The sequence below is a fragment of the Silurus meridionalis genome, chromosome 28 (genome assembly GCF_014805685.1).
Source record: "Silurus meridionalis isolate SWU-2019-XX chromosome 28, ASM1480568v1, whole genome shotgun sequence".
In the NCBI taxonomy this organism is placed as follows: domain Eukaryota; kingdom Metazoa; phylum Chordata; class Actinopteri; order Siluriformes; family Siluridae; genus Silurus; species Silurus meridionalis.
In genome coordinates this window covers 14572381-14590182 of record NC_060911.1, presented here as the reverse complement: position 1 = coordinate 14590182, position 17802 = coordinate 14572381, and the positions used below count along the sequence as shown (strand labels likewise).

Genomic DNA, 17802 nt, shown 5'->3' with positions numbered 1-17802 from the left:
AGAAGAATCCTGTAGATGTTCAGTACCAGGGCAGAGTGTTTCTTTTAGGAGACCTGGAGAAAGGAGATGTCTCCATGAAACTGAAGAACCTGACTCTAGCAGATAGAGGAGACTATGTGTGCCATGTAAGCAGTGATAAATGGTATGAAAAGGCCACGGTGTACCTCGGAGTGAGAGGTAACGCTTCATAGAGAATGTTCTTCTAAACTTCTTTTTGAATTCCTGTTGTATTGACTTACTTTCTCTTTCCTTCTCTCTTTCTCTCTCAGTGGTGGGATCCACTCCTGTTCTCACCTTACATGAAGCAGGAGAAGGAAAGATTAACGTTAGCTGTCACTCACATGGTTGGCTACCTGAGCCTTCAGTCATCTGGACAGATAAAGATGGGAGAGATCTGAAACATCTCAGCAAAGACAAGTTCACCAACAGTAAGATCCCCTCATGTACTGTTCCATCAGAGACACGACTACAAAGAAACATGACCAACATGATCTCACTTTCTTTTTCCTCAGATACTGAAGGACTTGTAGATGTGAGCTCATGGATGATTGTGTCTCCATCTTTGTGGATCTCCTGCTCTGTGGGTTTGTCTGGTCAGGAGACAAAAGAGTGCAGAACAGCAATATTCATCCCTGCAGGTATCACAGATCAATCATCCTGAAAGTATCTTGTATGGAAGAACATTTCTGATGGTAGAACTGCAGAAACAACATGATGTGTGTGTGTGTGTGTGTAGAGTATGGAAATAGATACCTTCTTCTAAATATAATTGTTCTGCTGCTGTGTGCTGCTGGAATTACTGTCTATTGTGTACTATGTAAAAAAAAAGGTGATACAAAGTTTAATTTATTTTTTATCAACCAGAAAATATCAAATTCAAATCAGTTTTTTCTGCATATAGAAATAGAGAAAAGCGCAGAAACAAGACTGACTCCATCTCCAGGTAAATGTGTTTAAAGCAGCTTCATGAACCTCGAACCTTTTCAGAAAATCCACAACCAGCTTCTGTTTCAGATTCTATGAAAGATTTTACAGCAGTCTGTTTCCAAGTAAAACTCCAAATGGATCCATTTTATACAGTCTTAATTATTCACTAAACTTATAAACACCAGAATTTGTTTTATTTGCATCTGAGTGTTTTATTAACAATAAATGTTTATTGGTTAAAATATTTATTAAACTTGATCTTCCATCTTCTCTGAAGAGACACAACATCAGAACAATTTCTATCCAAGACAATTCTAAATATGTTTGTATTTTTTCACTTTTTAATATTTCAGGTCTCACACATGATACCAACAACACAATTCCCAACACAAACTCAACTTCTACCCCTGGTACCAAGAACTCAACTTCTACCCCTGGTACCAAGAACTCAACTTCTACCCCTGATACCAAGAACTCAACTTCTGCACCATATACCAAGAACTCAACTTCTACCCCTGATACCAATAACTCAACTTCTACCTCTGATACAAAAATCTCAACATCTACACCATATACAAAGAACTCAACTTCTACCCCTGATACCAAAAGCTCAACTTCAACACCATATACCAAGAACTCCACTTCTACACCTGATACCAAGAACTCAACTTCTACACCTGATACCAAGAACTCAAGTTCAACGTCTGATACCAAGAGTTCAACTTCTACACCTGGTACCAAGAACTCAAGTTCAACGTCTGATACCAAGAGTTCAACTTCTACACCTGGTACCAAGTACTCAACTTCAACATCTAATACCAAGAACTCAACTTCTGCCCCTGATACCAAGAACTTAAATTCTACTCCTGCTACCAACAACTCAACTTCTACCCCTGATACCAACAACTCAACATCTACACCAAATGCCAAGAACTCAACTTTTACCCCTGATACCAAGAACTCAACTTCTACCCCTGCTACCAAGAACTCAACTTCCACACCTGAAACCAAGAACTCAACATCTACACCTTTGACCAAGAACTCAACTTCCACTCCTGTTACCAAGAACTCAACTTCTACACCTGATACCAAGAACTCAACTTCTACACCTGGTACCAAGAACTCAACTTCAACATCTGATACCAAGAACTCAACTTCTGCCCCTGATACCAAGAACTTAAATTCTACCCCTGATACCAGGAACTTAACATCTACAACTGATACCAAGAACTCAACTTCTGCAGCTGATACCAAGAACTCAACTTCTACTGCTGATACCAGGAACTCACCTTCTACCCCTGAAACCAAGAACTCAACTTCAACATCTGATACCAAAATCTCAACATCTACACCATATACAAAGAACTCAACTTCTACCCCTGATACCAAAAGCTCAACTTCAACACCTCATACCAAAAACTCAACATCTACAACAAATACCAAGAACTCAACTTCTACCCCTGATACCAAGAAATCAACTTCTGCACCTGATACCAATAACTCAACTTCTGCACCATATACCAAGAACTCAACTTCTAGCCTTGATACCAAAACTCAACTTCTATTCCTGATACCAAAACTCAACTTCTCCCCTGATACCAAAAACTCAACTTCCATCCCTGGTACCAAGAATTCAACTTCAACATCTGATACAAAAAACTCAACTTCCACACCTGATACCAAGAACTTACCTTCTACTCCTGATACCAACAACTCAACTTATACACCAGATACCAAAAACTCAACTTCTACCCTGATACCAACAACTCAACATTTACACCAAATACCAAGAACTCAACTTCTACCCTGATACCAAGAACTCAACTTCCACTCCTGTTACCAAGAACTCAACTTCAACGTCTGATACCAAGAATTCAACTTCCACTCCTGTTACCAAGAACTCAACTTCTACACCTGATACCAAGAACTTAACTTCTACCCCTGATACCAATAACTCAATTTCTACCCCTGATACCAAGAATTTAACATCTACAACTGATACCAAGAACTCAACTTCTGCAGCTGATACCAAGAACTCAACTTCTCCAGCTGATACCAAAAACTCAACTTCTACTGCTGATACCAGAAACTCAACTTCTCCCCTGATACCAAAACTCAACTTCCATCCCTGATTCCAAGAACTCAACTTCTACCCCTGATACCAAGAACTCAACTTCTGCACCTGATACCAAGAACTTTACATCTACAACTGATATCAAGAGCTCAACTTCTGCACCTGATACCAATAACTCAACCTCTACTCCTGATACCAGGAACTTAACTTCAACATCTGATACCAAGAATTCAACTTCCACTCCTGTTACCAAGAACTTACCTTCTACACCTTATAGCAAGAACTCAACTTCAATACCTCATACCAAGAACTCAACTTCAATACCTCATACCAAGAACTCAACTTCAATACCTAATACCAAGAACTCAACTTCTACCCCTGATACCAAGAACTCAACTTCTGCACCATATACCAAGAACTCAACTTCTACCCCTGATACCAATAACTCAACTTCTACACCATATACCAAGAACGCAACTTCTACCCCTGATACCAAGAACTTAACTTCAACATCTGATACCAAGAACTCAACTTCAACATCTGATACCAAGAACTCAACTTCTACACCATATACCAAGAACTCAACTTCCACTCCTGTTACCAAGAACTCAACTTCAACATCTGATACCAAGAATTCAACTTCCATTCCTGTTACCAAAAACTTACCTTCTGCACCATATACCAAGAACTCAACTTCAATACCTCATACCAAGAACTCAACTTCAATACCTAATACCAAGAACTCAACTTCTACCCCTGATACCAAGAACTCAACTTCTGCACCATATACCAAGAACTCAACTTCTACCCCTGATACCAATAACTCAACTTCTACCCCTATTACCAAGAAGTCAACTTCTACACCATATACCAAGAACTTAACTTCAACATCTGATACCAAGAACTCAACTTCAACATCTGATACCAAGAACTCAACTTCTACACCATATACCAAGAACTCAACTTACCCTGATACCAAGAACTCAACTTCTGCACCATATACCAAGAACTCAACTTCTACCCTGATACCAATAACTCAACTTCTACACCATATACCAAGAACTCAACTTCTACCCTGATACCAAGAACTTAACTTCAACATCTGATACCAAGAACTCAACTTCAACATCTGATACCAAGAACTCAACTTCTACACCATATACCAAGAACTCAACTTCCACTCCTGTTACCAAGAACTCAACTTCAACATCTGATACCAAGAATTCAACTTCCATTCCTGTTACCAAAACTTACCTTCTGCACCATATACCAAGAACTCAACTTCAATACCTCATACCAAGAACTCAACTTCAATACCTAATACCAAGAACTCAACTTCTACCCCTGATACCAAGAACTCAACTTCTGCACCATATACCAAGAACTCAACTTCTACCCCTGATACCAATAACTCAACTTCTACCCCTATTACCAAGAAGTCAACTTCTACACCATATACCAAGAACTTAACTTCAACATCTGATACCAAGAACTCAACTTCAACATCTGATACCAAGAACTCAACTTCTACACCATATACCAAGAACTCAACTTCTACCCCTGATACCAAGAACTCAACCTCAACGTCTGATACCAAGAACTCAACCTGTGCACCTGATACCAAAAACTCAACTTCTGCACCATATACCAAGAACTCAACTTCTAGCCTTGATACCAAAAACTCAACTTCTATTCCTGATACCAAAAACTCAACTTCTCCCCCTGATACCAAAAACTCAACTTCCATCCCTGGTACCAAGAATTCAACTTCAACATCTGATACAAAAAACTCAACTTCCACACCTGATACCAAGAACTTACCTTCTACTCCTGATACCAACAACTCAACTTATACACCAGATACCAAAAACTCAACTTCTACCCCTGATACCAACAACTCAACATTTACACCAAATACCAAGAACTCAACTTCTACCCCTGTTACCAAGAACTCAACTTCCACTCCTGTTACCAAGAACTCAACTTCAACGTCTGATACCAAGAATTCAACTTCCACTCCTGTTACCAAGAACTCAACTTCTACACCTGATACCAAGAACTTAACTTCTACCCCTGATACCAATAACTCAATTTCTACCCCTGATACCAAGAATTTAACATCTACAACTGATACCAAGAACTCAACTTCTGCAGCTGATACCAAGAACTCAACTTCTCCAGCTGATACCAAAAACTCAACTTCTACTGCTGATACCAGAAACTCAACTACTCCCCCTGATACCAAAAACTCAACTTCCATCCCTGATTCCAAGAACTCAACTTCTACCCCTGATACCAAGAACTCAACTTCTGCACCTGATACCAAGAACTTTACATCTACAACTGATATCAAGAGCTTAACTTCTGCACCTGATACCAATAACTCAACCTCTACTCCTGATACCAGGAACTTAACTTCAACATCTGATACCAAGAATTCAACTTCCACTCCTGTTACCAAGAACTTACCTTCTACACCTTATAGCAAGAACTCAACTTCAATACCTCATACCAAGAACTCAACTTCAATACCTCATACCAAGAACTCAACTTCAATACCTAATACCAAGAACTCAACTTCTACCCCTGATACCAAGAACTCAACTTCTGCACCATATACCAAGAACTCAACTTCTACCCCTGATACCAATAACTCAACTTCTACACCATATACCAAGAACGCAACTTCTACCCCTGATACCAAGAACTTAACTTCAACATCTGATACCAAGAACTCAACTTCAACATCTGATACCAAGAACTCAACTTCTACACCATATACCAAGAACTCAACTTCCACTCCTGTTACCAAGAACTCAACTTCAACATCTGATACCAAGAATTCAACTTCCATTCCTGTTACCAAAACTTACCTTCTGCACCATATACCAAGAACTCAACTTCAATACCTCATACCAAGAACTCAACTTCAATACCTAATACCAAGAACTCAACTTCTACCCCTGATACCAAGAACTCAACTTCTGCACCATATACCAAGAACTCAACTTCTACCCCTGATACCAATAACTCAACTTCTACCCCTATTACCAAGAAGTCAACTTCTACACCATATACCAAGAACTTAACTTCAACATCTGATACCAAGAACTCAACTTCAACATCTGATACCAAGAACTCAACTTCTACACCATATACCAAGAACTCAACTTCTACCCCTGATACCAAGAACTCAACCTCAACGTCTGATACCAAGAACTCAACCTGTGCACCTGATACCAAAAACTCAACTTCTGCACCATATACCAAGAACTCAACTTCTAGCCTTGATACCAAAAACTCAACTTCTACTCCTGATACCAGAAACTCAACTTCTCCCCCGGATACCAAAAACTCAACTTCCACCCCTGATTCCAAGAACTCACCTTCTACCCCTGAAATTAAGAACCAAGAACTCCTGTTACCAAGAACTCAACTTCTACACCTGATACCAAGAACTTAACTTCTACCCCTGATACCAATAACTCAATTTCTACCCCTGATACCAAGAACCTAACATCTACAACTGATACCAAGAACTCAACTTCTGCAGCTGATACCAAGAACTCAACTTCTACTGCTGATACCAGAAACTCAACTACTCCCCCTGATACCAAAAACTCAACTTCCATCCCTGATTCCAAGAACTCAACTATTGCACCTGATACCAAAACCTTAACTTCTACCCCTGATACCAAGAGCTCAACTTCTGCACCTGATACCAAGAACTCAACTTCAACATCTGATACCAAGAACTCATCTTCTACACCTTATACCAAGAACTTAATCTTTACACCTGATACCAAGAACTCAACTTCAATACTTCATACCAAGAACTCAACTTCCACTCCTGTTACCAAGAACTCAACTTCAACGTCTGATACCAAGAATTCAACTTCCACTCCTGTTACCAAGAACTTACCTTCTGCACCATATACCAAGAACTCAACTTCAATACCTCATACCAAGAACTCAACTTCAATACCTAATACCAAGAACTCAACTTCTGCACCTGATACCAAGAACTCAACTTCAATACCTCATACCAAGAACTCAACTTCAATACCTAATACCAAGAACTCAACTTCTGCACCATATACCAAGAACTCAACTTCTACCCCTGATACCAAGAACTTAACTTCAACATCTGATACCAAGAACTCAACTAAAACATCTGATACCAAGAACTCATCTTCTACACCTTATACCAAGAACTTAATCTTTACACCTGATACCAAGAACTCAACCTCAACGTCTGATACCAAGAACTCAACCTGTGCACCTGATACCAAAAACTCAACTTCTGCACCATATACCAAGAACTCAACTTCTAGCCTTGATACCAAAAACTCAACTTCTACTCCTGATACCAGAAACTCAACTTCTCCCCCTGATACCAAAAACTCAACTTCCACCCCTGTTTCCAAGAACTCACCTTCTACCCCTGAAATTAAGAACTCAACTTCTGCACCTGATACCAAGAACTCAACTTCAATACCTCATACCAAGAAGTCAACTTCTACCCCAGGTACCAAGACCTCAACTTCAACATCTGATACCATGAACTCACCTTCTACATCTGATACCAAGAACGCAACTTCTACCCCTGCTACCAAGAACTCAACTTCAATACCTGATACCAACAACTCAACTTCTACCCCTGATACCAACAACTCAACATTTACACCAAATACCAAGAACTCAACTTCTACCCCTGTTACCAAGAACTCAACTTCCACTCCTGTTACCAAGAACTCAACTTCAACGTCTGATACCAAGAATTCAACTTCCACTCCTGTTACCAAGAATTCAACTTCCACTCCTGTTACCAAGAACTTACCTTCTACACCTTATAGCAAGAACTCAACTTCTGCACCATATACCAAGAACTCAACTTTAATACCTCATACCAAGAACTCAACTTTAATACCTCATACCAAAAACTCAACTTCAATACCTAATACCAAGAACTCAACTTCAATACCTCATACCAAGATCTTAACTTCTGCACCATATACCAAGAACTCAACTTCTACCCCTGATACCAATAACTCAACTTCTACCCCTATTACCAAGAAGTCAACTTCTACACCATATACCAAGAACTCAACTTCTACCCCTGATACCAAGAACTTAACTTCAACATCTGATACCAAGAACTCAACTTCAACATCTGATACCAAGAACTCAACTTCAACATCTGATACCAAGAACTCATCTTCTACACCTTATACCAAGAACTTAATCTTTACACCTGATACCAAGAACTCAAACTCAACGTCTGATACCAAGAACGCAACCTGTGCACCTGATACCAAAAACTCAACTTCTCCCCCTGATACCAAAAACTCAACTTCCATCCCTGATTCCAAGAACTCACCTTCTACCACTGAAATTAAGAACTCAACTTCTGCACCTGATACCAAGAACTCAACTTCAATACCTCATACCAAGAACTCAACTTCTACCCCAGGTACCAATACCTCAACTTCAACATCTGATACCATGAACTCACCTTCTACATCTGATACCAAGAACGCAACTTCTACCCCTGAAACCAAGAACTCAACTTCAATAAATGATACCAAGAACTCAACTTCTACACCTGATACCAAGAATTCAAATTTAACATCTGATACCAAGAACTCACCTTCTACACCTTATACCAAGAACTCAATCTCTACACCTGATACCAAGAACTCAACTTCAATGTCTGATTCCAATAACTCAACTTTTACACCATATACCAAAAACTCAACTTCAATACCTGATACAAAGAACTCAACTTCAACACCTGAAACCAAGAACTCAACTTCTGCACATGATACCAATGACTCAACTTCTGCACATGATACCAATAACTCAACTTCAACACCTGATACCACCAACTCAACTTCAACACCAGATACCAAGAACTCAACATCTACACCTGATACCAAGAACTCAACTTCTACCCCTGAAACCAAGAACTCAACTTCTGCACCTGATACCAAGAACTCAACTTCAATACATGATACCAAGAACTCAACTTCTACACCTTTTACCAATAACTCAAATTCTACCCCTGTTACCAAAAAGTCAACTTCTACACCATATACCAAGAACTCAACTTCTGCACCTGATACCAAGAACTCAACTTCTGCACCTGATACCAAGAACTCAACTTCTGCCCCTGATACCAAGAACTCATCTTTAACACCTGCTACCCAGAACTCACCTTTAACACCTGATACCAAGAACTTAACTTCAAAACCTGATACCACGAACTCAGCATCTACATCTGATACCACAAACTCAACTTCAACACCAGATACCAAGAACTCAACTTCTACCCCGGAAACCAAAAACTCAACTTCAACACCAGATACCAAGAACTCAACATCTACACCTGATACCAACAACTCAACTTCAACACCTGAAACCAAGAACTCAACTTCTACCCTGAAACCAAAAACTCAACTTCTGCACCTGATACCAAGAACTCAACTTCAATACCTGATACCAAGAACTCAACTTTAACACCTGAAACCAAGAACTCAACTTCTACACCAGATACCAAGAAATCAACTTCAACATCTGATACCAAGAATTCAACTTCTGCACCTGATACCAAAAACTCAACTTCAATACCTGATACCAACAACTCAACTTCTACCCTGAAACCAAGAACTCAACTTCTGCACCTGATACCAAGAATTCAACTTTTGCACCTGATACCAAAACTCAACTTCTACACCTGGTATCAAGAAATCAACTTCCACACCTGATACCAAGAACTCAACATCTGCCCCTGATACCAAAAACTCACCTTTAACACCTGATACCAAGAACTCAACTTCAAAACCTGATACCATGAACTCAACATCTACATCTTTTACCAAAAACTCAACATCTACATCTGATACCAAAACCCAACTTCTCCCCTGATACCAAGAACTCAAAATCTACACCCGATACCAAGAACTCAACTTCTACTCCTGATACCAGGAATTCAAAATCTACACCTGATACCAAGAACTCAACTTTAACACCTGAATCCAAGAACTCAACCTCTGCACATGATACCAATAACTCAACTTCAATACCTCATACCAAGAACTCAACTTCTAACCCTGATACCAAAAACTTAACTTCCGCACCTGATACCAAGAACTCACCTTCAACACCTGATACCACCAACTCAACTTCAACACCAGATACCAAGAACTCAACATCTACACCTGATACCAAGAACTCAACTTCTACCCCTGAAACCAAGAACTCAACTTCTGCACCTGATACCAAGAACTCAACTTCAATACATGATACCAAGAACTCAACTTCTACACCTTTTACCAAGTACTCAACTTCTACCCCTGATACCAAAAACTCAACTTCTACCCCTGTTACCAAGAACTCACCTTCAACACCTGATACCAAGAACTCAACATCTACACCTAATACCAAGAACTCAACTTCTACACCAGATAACAAAAACTCAACTTCAACACCTGATACCTAGAAGTCAACTTCTACACCTGATGCCAACAACTCAGCTTTTACACCTGATGCAAGAAACTCAACTTCTAAACCTGATGCCAAAAACTCATGTTTCACATCTGCTGCTAGCAACTCAATTCTGCAGCTACAAGTTCTGAAAATAAAACAGTACACATCCAAGTAAAAAGGAAAACATACTTTGATTAAGAAACAAAAAGCTTCTCTGAAGCAAAAGAAACCCTTACCAAGAGGATAAAAGAGTAAAGAAACTTCTCCTTCTTCTAAGTGTCTCTATGAGCCTCAAACATCAGAGACTGAGGATAAGAGATTTGGCTCAAATCTGTAAAGAACAAAGTGAGATGTGAGAAAATGTAATATAAAAATAAGTAAAACTGACATTAAATTTCCACCAGGTGAGATTATTAGATTGGATTAGATTAGATTAGATTCAACTTTGTCATTGTGCAGGGTACATGTACAGAGCCAATGAAAAGAGATGTTTGTGTGAGATTATGGTAATGGATGGGCATCTCTCGCCTTCCAGGAAGGATGTGGAGATGAAAGTGAAGTATCCTGAACAGGAAAACAGTAGCTGGTGTGTTATTTAATGATTTAGGGTTTTTTTATTAGTATTTATCCTTCAGCATTTGTAATGATTCTTTTATACTTCTTTATGTTTATATTTAGATCATTTTATTTTTTTTTCTACACAGACTGTATATGCTGTACACATGATATTCCTGCTGTTTTTATTCCAATACTGTCTGTAAATACACCATATCATTATGGGAACATTTTAGAGTGTAACACTCGCAGAAGAAAACAAGAAAATACTCTGTACACTTTTATACACTTTTTTTTATTGTTTCTTTTTAAATTTTGATGTTACCTGAGCCGAACTTCTGGAGCTTTCAGATGATTTCCCGGAGAATTTTAATGGTTTCCAGTGGGTTTTCACATGACTTGTTCCAGAATGCAAAATAGATGTAAAGATGTAAACAGCAAATGAAGTGTTTTATAAACCTGCTTTTGATTGAATGGTGTGAATAATCGAGTAAAATTATTTTTATGTCAAATAAAAATTTACATTGTTACCTTTTAACATTAATATATACCTGTCAACACTAAAATGTTATATAGGAGCTTCTCCTATGACATTCTTCACATGGAATTCTAGCTGGTTTATTTCTTTATTTGTTCAATTTTGTATCATATTAATGTTGAAACCATGTATGAAATGGCTTTTACAGCTTGTTTCTCAGCTCGCACGATTGCAGTGCACAGATTGGAGCTGAATCTGAAAGAAAGCCGTTATATTGAGTGTTGATCCCTGGATTCAGGACTCCATTAGGTTCCTCAGTGGTTCCTTGGGATTCTGCCCCGCTGCTGATCTCATTCTAACTGGAAATGTTTTATTTTAACAGCACTGAGGACACAGCATCATAAAGTGCCATCACATAAAAAAAAAAAAAATCCTTTGTTTTTTTTTCTATATTCAGCATTGTGTATTTACTATTCGACCATAAATCGGTGTGATCTGTGCATGCACGCTGTTTATTATAGACCAGTGGTTCTCAAACTTAGAGCGAAATGGATTTCCAAGCCCCACGTGTCCTCCAGGACCTCATAGATGGTAATGAAAAATGTCTAATTATTGAAATATCAAGTTCTAAATCGATAACATTAAATAGCATCAAGTTTAAAGATTGAGGAAATAACAGTGTAGTTGTGTTTGGTAGGCTAACCGATATTGTTATAATTTACTTGCAATATGACTAATGCTTGGTTGTGGCTGCTTTGAGTTTATGAACTTTAATTTAAATAGAAAAAATCATAAATGAAGATGAACGTCACGCTCCCTGAGAGCTAAAAATTCTGGGCTTCTAGTAGTTCCTAGAATAGCAAAGTCCACTAAAGGTGGTAGAGCATTTTCACATTTAGCTCCTAAACTCTGGAATAGTCTTCCTGACAGTGTTTGGGGCTCAGACACACTCTCCCAGTTTAAGTGTAGATTAAAAACATATCTTTTTAGCAAAGCCTACACATAACACACATCACATCATAACCTTGTGCTCCAGAACATCTGATCACATGCACATTATCAACTTGTGCTGTTAATATCATGAACAGCAGCTACGCTAATTCCTCTCCACTGCTTCTCTTTCTCTCCCCATCCTGAGGCTTCCTGAGGTTTGGCCAGCTCCAGTCACGTCCCACCTCGTGAAGATTATGGACTTTAAAGAAGTAGATGCCAAACTTGCAAACATTCCGAACCATCTAGAGACGTACCAGTGCCAATTGGATCCCACTACATGAGTTTGATATTGGACTTCCTGAAGTGTTTAAAGGCTCTGGCATGGAGAAGCTGATGCTGGATCTGTGATGATCACAAATGTTAAGCTCCTACTTTTATACCAAAGACTGTAGAAAGAACATTTACTTATAATCTTATACTCCAGTACTCATGTTAGTTCTCACTCTCCAGTGTTCTGTACTGTTGAAAGATTTATGATCAAACTCTTGATGTCACCCAAATGAGGATGGGTTCCCCTTTTGAGTCTGGTTCCTCTCAAGGTTTCTTCCTCATTACATCTATGGAGTTTTTCCTTGCCACAGTCACCATGGCTGCTCATCAGGGATAAATGCACACCATTCACCTTGACTGTTGATTTCTGTAAAGCTGCTTTGAGACAATGTCTGTTGTGAAAAGTGCTATACAAATAAACTTGACTTGAATGAAGAACACATAAAACTGTCATGTCTATACCTACCGGTAGAGGGCCACACCATGAGAGACTTAAGATCTTTCTCATTCTTAACAAATGAACTGATTACTTTAGTTGAGCAAATCCACTTGAAGTTTGTTCATGTGTTAAAATTAATTGGCCTATAAAATTTTATTTTTGTACACAGATACACTATGATTTATGTTTTACTGATGCTTGAATATATATATTTGTAATTTACCATTTGACGAGTATTATTCCAGTTTAGAGGAAGGAACCCAAACAAGGCATAAATAATAAATAAATTGATATAGTTTAACTAAAGTAAAAAATTAACTTAGATCCAGTTAAATTAGGATCCAAAGCTGATAAATTGACTGAAGCAGGAACATCTGACTAATATCATCATTTAAACTAAATTAGGTGAAGTGATAAAAGTCAAAATGTAAAAGAAAAGCTCGTAAATAAAAAAAAAAATTTTTTAATATAGACGACAAAGAAGGCAATAAACACTCGCATTTTATTGCAATTTTCTGAAATCCGGTCCTGGTCTTCTCTTCCACTTACCACCAGAGGGCATCACGACTTCAAAGAATGCGTCATGTACTACAGTTCCCAGAATCGCCTGTCTGGGAACCAATTACCGACTTCTCCTTTTTCCAAGCAGGAGGACTATAAATGGGACAAAGTCTTGAACACACATGGTTGTGTATTGACTTTGTAACGGGTTCTGTTTTGTCCATGTTCTGTGTTTCTTTGTTTTGTCTCGCCAAGTTTTCACCGTCTTGACCTCAGACTGTTTATCTTGCTAATGATTGTTTGTTGCCTGCCATGTCCTTCGCCTGTTTTCTGGATCACTCTTTCGTTTTCTTTCAGACACATCTGTTTGTTGTTGTTGGCTCTGCCTGTTTAGACCACTTTCTCGATTAAAGCTCGCATGTGGATCCTTCCCTCTGTCTCCACGCCTGTCATGCTTTTGCCACGCCAAGTCAAACCACACCCAATGTTACAGTAGTAGATGTGAAGTACATGTTTGCATCATTTACTCTTATTACATGACTCTTATGATTTTATAAGAGGATGGAGCCACCAGGAAGGAGGAAAAGAGGAAGACCAATGAGTGAGGGAAGACATGCAGGTAGTTGGTTTGTAAGAGGTTGATGTAGAGGCCATGAGGTTGATGTAGAGACGGATAATTTGCTGTGGCGACCCCTAATGGGAGCAACCGAAGGAAGAAGAAGAAGCTAATATTCTCTCTATTCCAAGATTATTTCCAGTGAAGGTTCAGTCTCAGGGCTCCTCAGTTCCTCTGTGTTTATGCCCTGTGCTCTTGTAAACAACTTGGTATCGTCCCAAACTGTATAATACCCCGGCGCTGTTCTACAAAAAACACACAGATGTAGAAGGAATAATGGAGATGTTCAGTTAGGAAACCTGGAGAACCTGAGTCTAGCAGATAGAGGAGGTATGACAAGGCCACTGTGTTCCTCAGAGTGAGTGGTAACACTTCATAGACAATGTTCTTAGTATGTATTTTATACACAATTACATACTGTTTGTTGTAAAACCTTTAGGATATTGTTACCTCAATAATACTTAACTGAATATTAATTTAGCCCTTCACAGTTGTGGTGGATTTTTGGGCTCAACGTCATGTTGCTTTTGTTTATATCAGTGGTGGGTGCAGCCTCACAAGCCAAGTTTTAGTCAGAGGGTGACGATGCATCATCAAAAGCCAAAGTAGACGGGCACTGGCCATTGGCTGACTTAATGACCTTACGTACTAAGTGTGTGGTGGGCTCTCCTGTTTAGAACCTGAACCTGAAGTGGAAGTGGCATTCTCCAATGAAGAGCAATAACCTGAGACTAACAGTGCAGCCTTCATTGTCAAAATCCACCCAGAAGCGGACAGTTCCCAAATTCCCAATCCAGATTATTTGTTTTTATAATCTACTGCATTTAAACAGAGCAAACGGTCAATGAAGATAAAACAGTATGCTTTAATTTAATTCAGCGGTTCTCTTCAGTGTGAGCCGCCCTCTAGTGGGGAATAAATATATGACAGGTTGGCGCAAGAGAGGCAGGATTTATCAAATATTTTTGTTCTTTATTAATCTTCATGTATGATTTATTTCTATTGAAAACGAAGTTAATACACTCAGAGCAACCACAAACAATCGAGGCCTAACACAATTGCACTTTTATTTTCTTTATTTTTGAACTTAATACTGTTTGATTTTATCGATTTACTTGATATTTCAAAAAATTAGACCTTATTATTTTATTATTACCATTTTTGAGGTGATGGAGGACAGGCAGGGCTTAAAAAATCCACCCCCTCAAAAAGGTTTGAGAACCACTGAATGGATTCTAAGTTTTCCTGTCAAAAGTTTGTGGAAACATGACCTTTCCTGCAATATGTGGTTCTGCTCAAAACTGTTACCACAAAGCTCGAAGCACACAATTGTCTTTGGAGGGAGTATAATAAAATTTTGTATTCACTTGGACACTGAAACCTGTTCCAGCACAGCAATGCTCCTGTGTACAAAGTGAGCTCCGTGAAGATATGGTTTACATGGTTTGGAGAGAAAGATCTTCAATGGTGTGCTATAGTGCTCAGATCCTTAACCATACAGAAACTTTGGGATAAATTGCACCCCAGGCCTCCTTGCCTCACGAACATCAGTACCTGACTGCGGCAGATGAACCTCCAGATCTCCACAACCACACTTCAAAATGTAGTGGAACTTCTTTACAAAAGAATGGAGGGAAATATAAGAGCACACTGGGACTAAAAGTGGAATGCGATGCTCCAAAAACACACCATATTTATGACCAGGTGTCCGGCCTCTTCTGTTCCTTGCGGTCCCCAGGGTGGTCTGTCGTTGCTTAGGGAACCGAGGCCAGTCTCTGCCTATTAGTAGGGGCACAGGTAGCACTATTAACAATGGCCACTTACCTTCGCTGTTTGCTACCTGGACCTTGAAGTTTTTGCTTATGTGACTGTTTCGAGCGTGGCTGGTAGCTTGTTACCTTTTCTTCTAGATTCAACATGGTGCACTCAATTGTTTCGACTACCTCTTTAGGAATTTTTGGGTCTTTCATCCCTACAGCCTTTTGTTTTGAAGGGGTAGTGCCCTTATAAATGTATCTATGGCCACTCTCTCTGTGATTTCTCCAACTGATTTTCTCTTCAGTTGGAGCCCTCTCTTCATGGTATGTAGTTTGTCCTCCAAACATTTAAATTCCCATTTGACTCTATGGGGAGGCTGTAGTACATGAGCTGGGCAGGGAGCTACAAGCTGCGCCCATTCACGTTTCGGCCAGCCCTCGTTTATAGCAATATATTCAAACGTGTACAAATGTTGGGTCGGCCCCTCGTCGTCATTTTAGTCAGCAGGTGCTGCGCTTCCTATGCTGGGCTGAGGATGGGATTGACGTCATTTCCTAAGCAGCTTGAAGAGCTCTTTCGTAGCTGTGTGGATTTCTTTCGCGATTTCCTGTACGACCGCCTGTTGTTGGATATTTGTCTACAAAAGGTGTTTCAAGATGGGATCAATGGCGCGGGACGGGATGTGGGTTTTAGTGCCTTGGTACATAGGAAGCTCTAGCAGGCTGTGGGTATGAGCTGGGATTGTCGCTGCTGTAGGTCTCTCCGCCGTAACTGCCGTCGCTGCTTCCTGCAAAGAAAGGGAGAGAGAAAACCTCCATTACTTGGGAGCCAGACATTCTCCAACTCGCTGTCTTGCGCAGCTCCTTTTAAACTCTTCACTTGACTCTGGGAGGATGAAGAGCTGCCACTCTCCTCATTCGGCTCCAGCTGTGCCTCATCAGGTCGCCCCGCCTTCTTGCCATGTGCACCACGGCTCTCCACAACACGGGTGCTGAAGTGGCGCTATCCGTTCAGCACCACTCTGGCAGTCGTGTTCGGAGCGATTGCCTTTTCCTGCATGTTGAACGTCGTCACAATATATATACAGTACAGACCAAAAGTTTGGACACACCTGCTCATTCAAAGAGTTTTCTTTATTTTCATGACTATGAAAATTGTAGATTCACACTGAAGGCATCAAAACTATGAATTAACACGTGGAATTATATATGGAATTATATACATAACAAAAAAGTGTGAAACAACTGAAAATATGTCATATTGTAGGTTCTTCAAAGTAGCCACCTTTTGCTTAGATTACTGCTTTGCACACTCTTGGCATTCTCTTGATGCCTACTTTGAAGAACCTACAATATGACATATTTTCAGTTCACTTTTTTGTTATGTATACAATTCCATATATAATTCCACGTGTTAATTCATAGTTTTGATGCCTTCAGTGTGAATCTACAATTTTCATAGTCATGAAAATAAAGAAAACTCTTTGAATGAGAAGGTGTGTCCAAACTTTTGGTCTGTACTGTATATATAATATATATAAACTTTTGGTCTGTACTGTGTATATATATATATATATATATATATATATATATATATATATATACATACAGCAGATAAGTACGTATAGGACCTCCGGCATGTCTACCTTTCATGCTGTTATATGATATATGAATATCATTTTCATACCACCAACCCAAAAACAG

General features: G+C 39.3%; 1 protein-coding gene across 1 annotated transcript in view; it reads left to right on the top strand.

The window, feature by feature from the left end:
• Positions 1-11582, top strand: part of LOC124381200 (mucin-2) — a 39699-nt gene extending 28117 nt beyond the window's left edge. The window contains 8 exon segments of the mRNA XM_046842617.1: positions 270-428; positions 513-638; positions 902-943; positions 1281-2549; positions 4223-5810; positions 6427-7009; positions 7052-9445; positions 9448-11582. Of these exon segments, the coding sequence (XP_046698573.1) occupies positions 270-428; positions 513-638; positions 902-943; positions 1281-2549; positions 4223-5810; positions 6427-7009; positions 7052-9445; positions 9448-9768 (6482 nt within the window). The 3' untranslated portion in view covers positions 9769-11582.
• The last annotated feature ends 6220 nt before the right edge of the window (positions 11583-17802 follow it).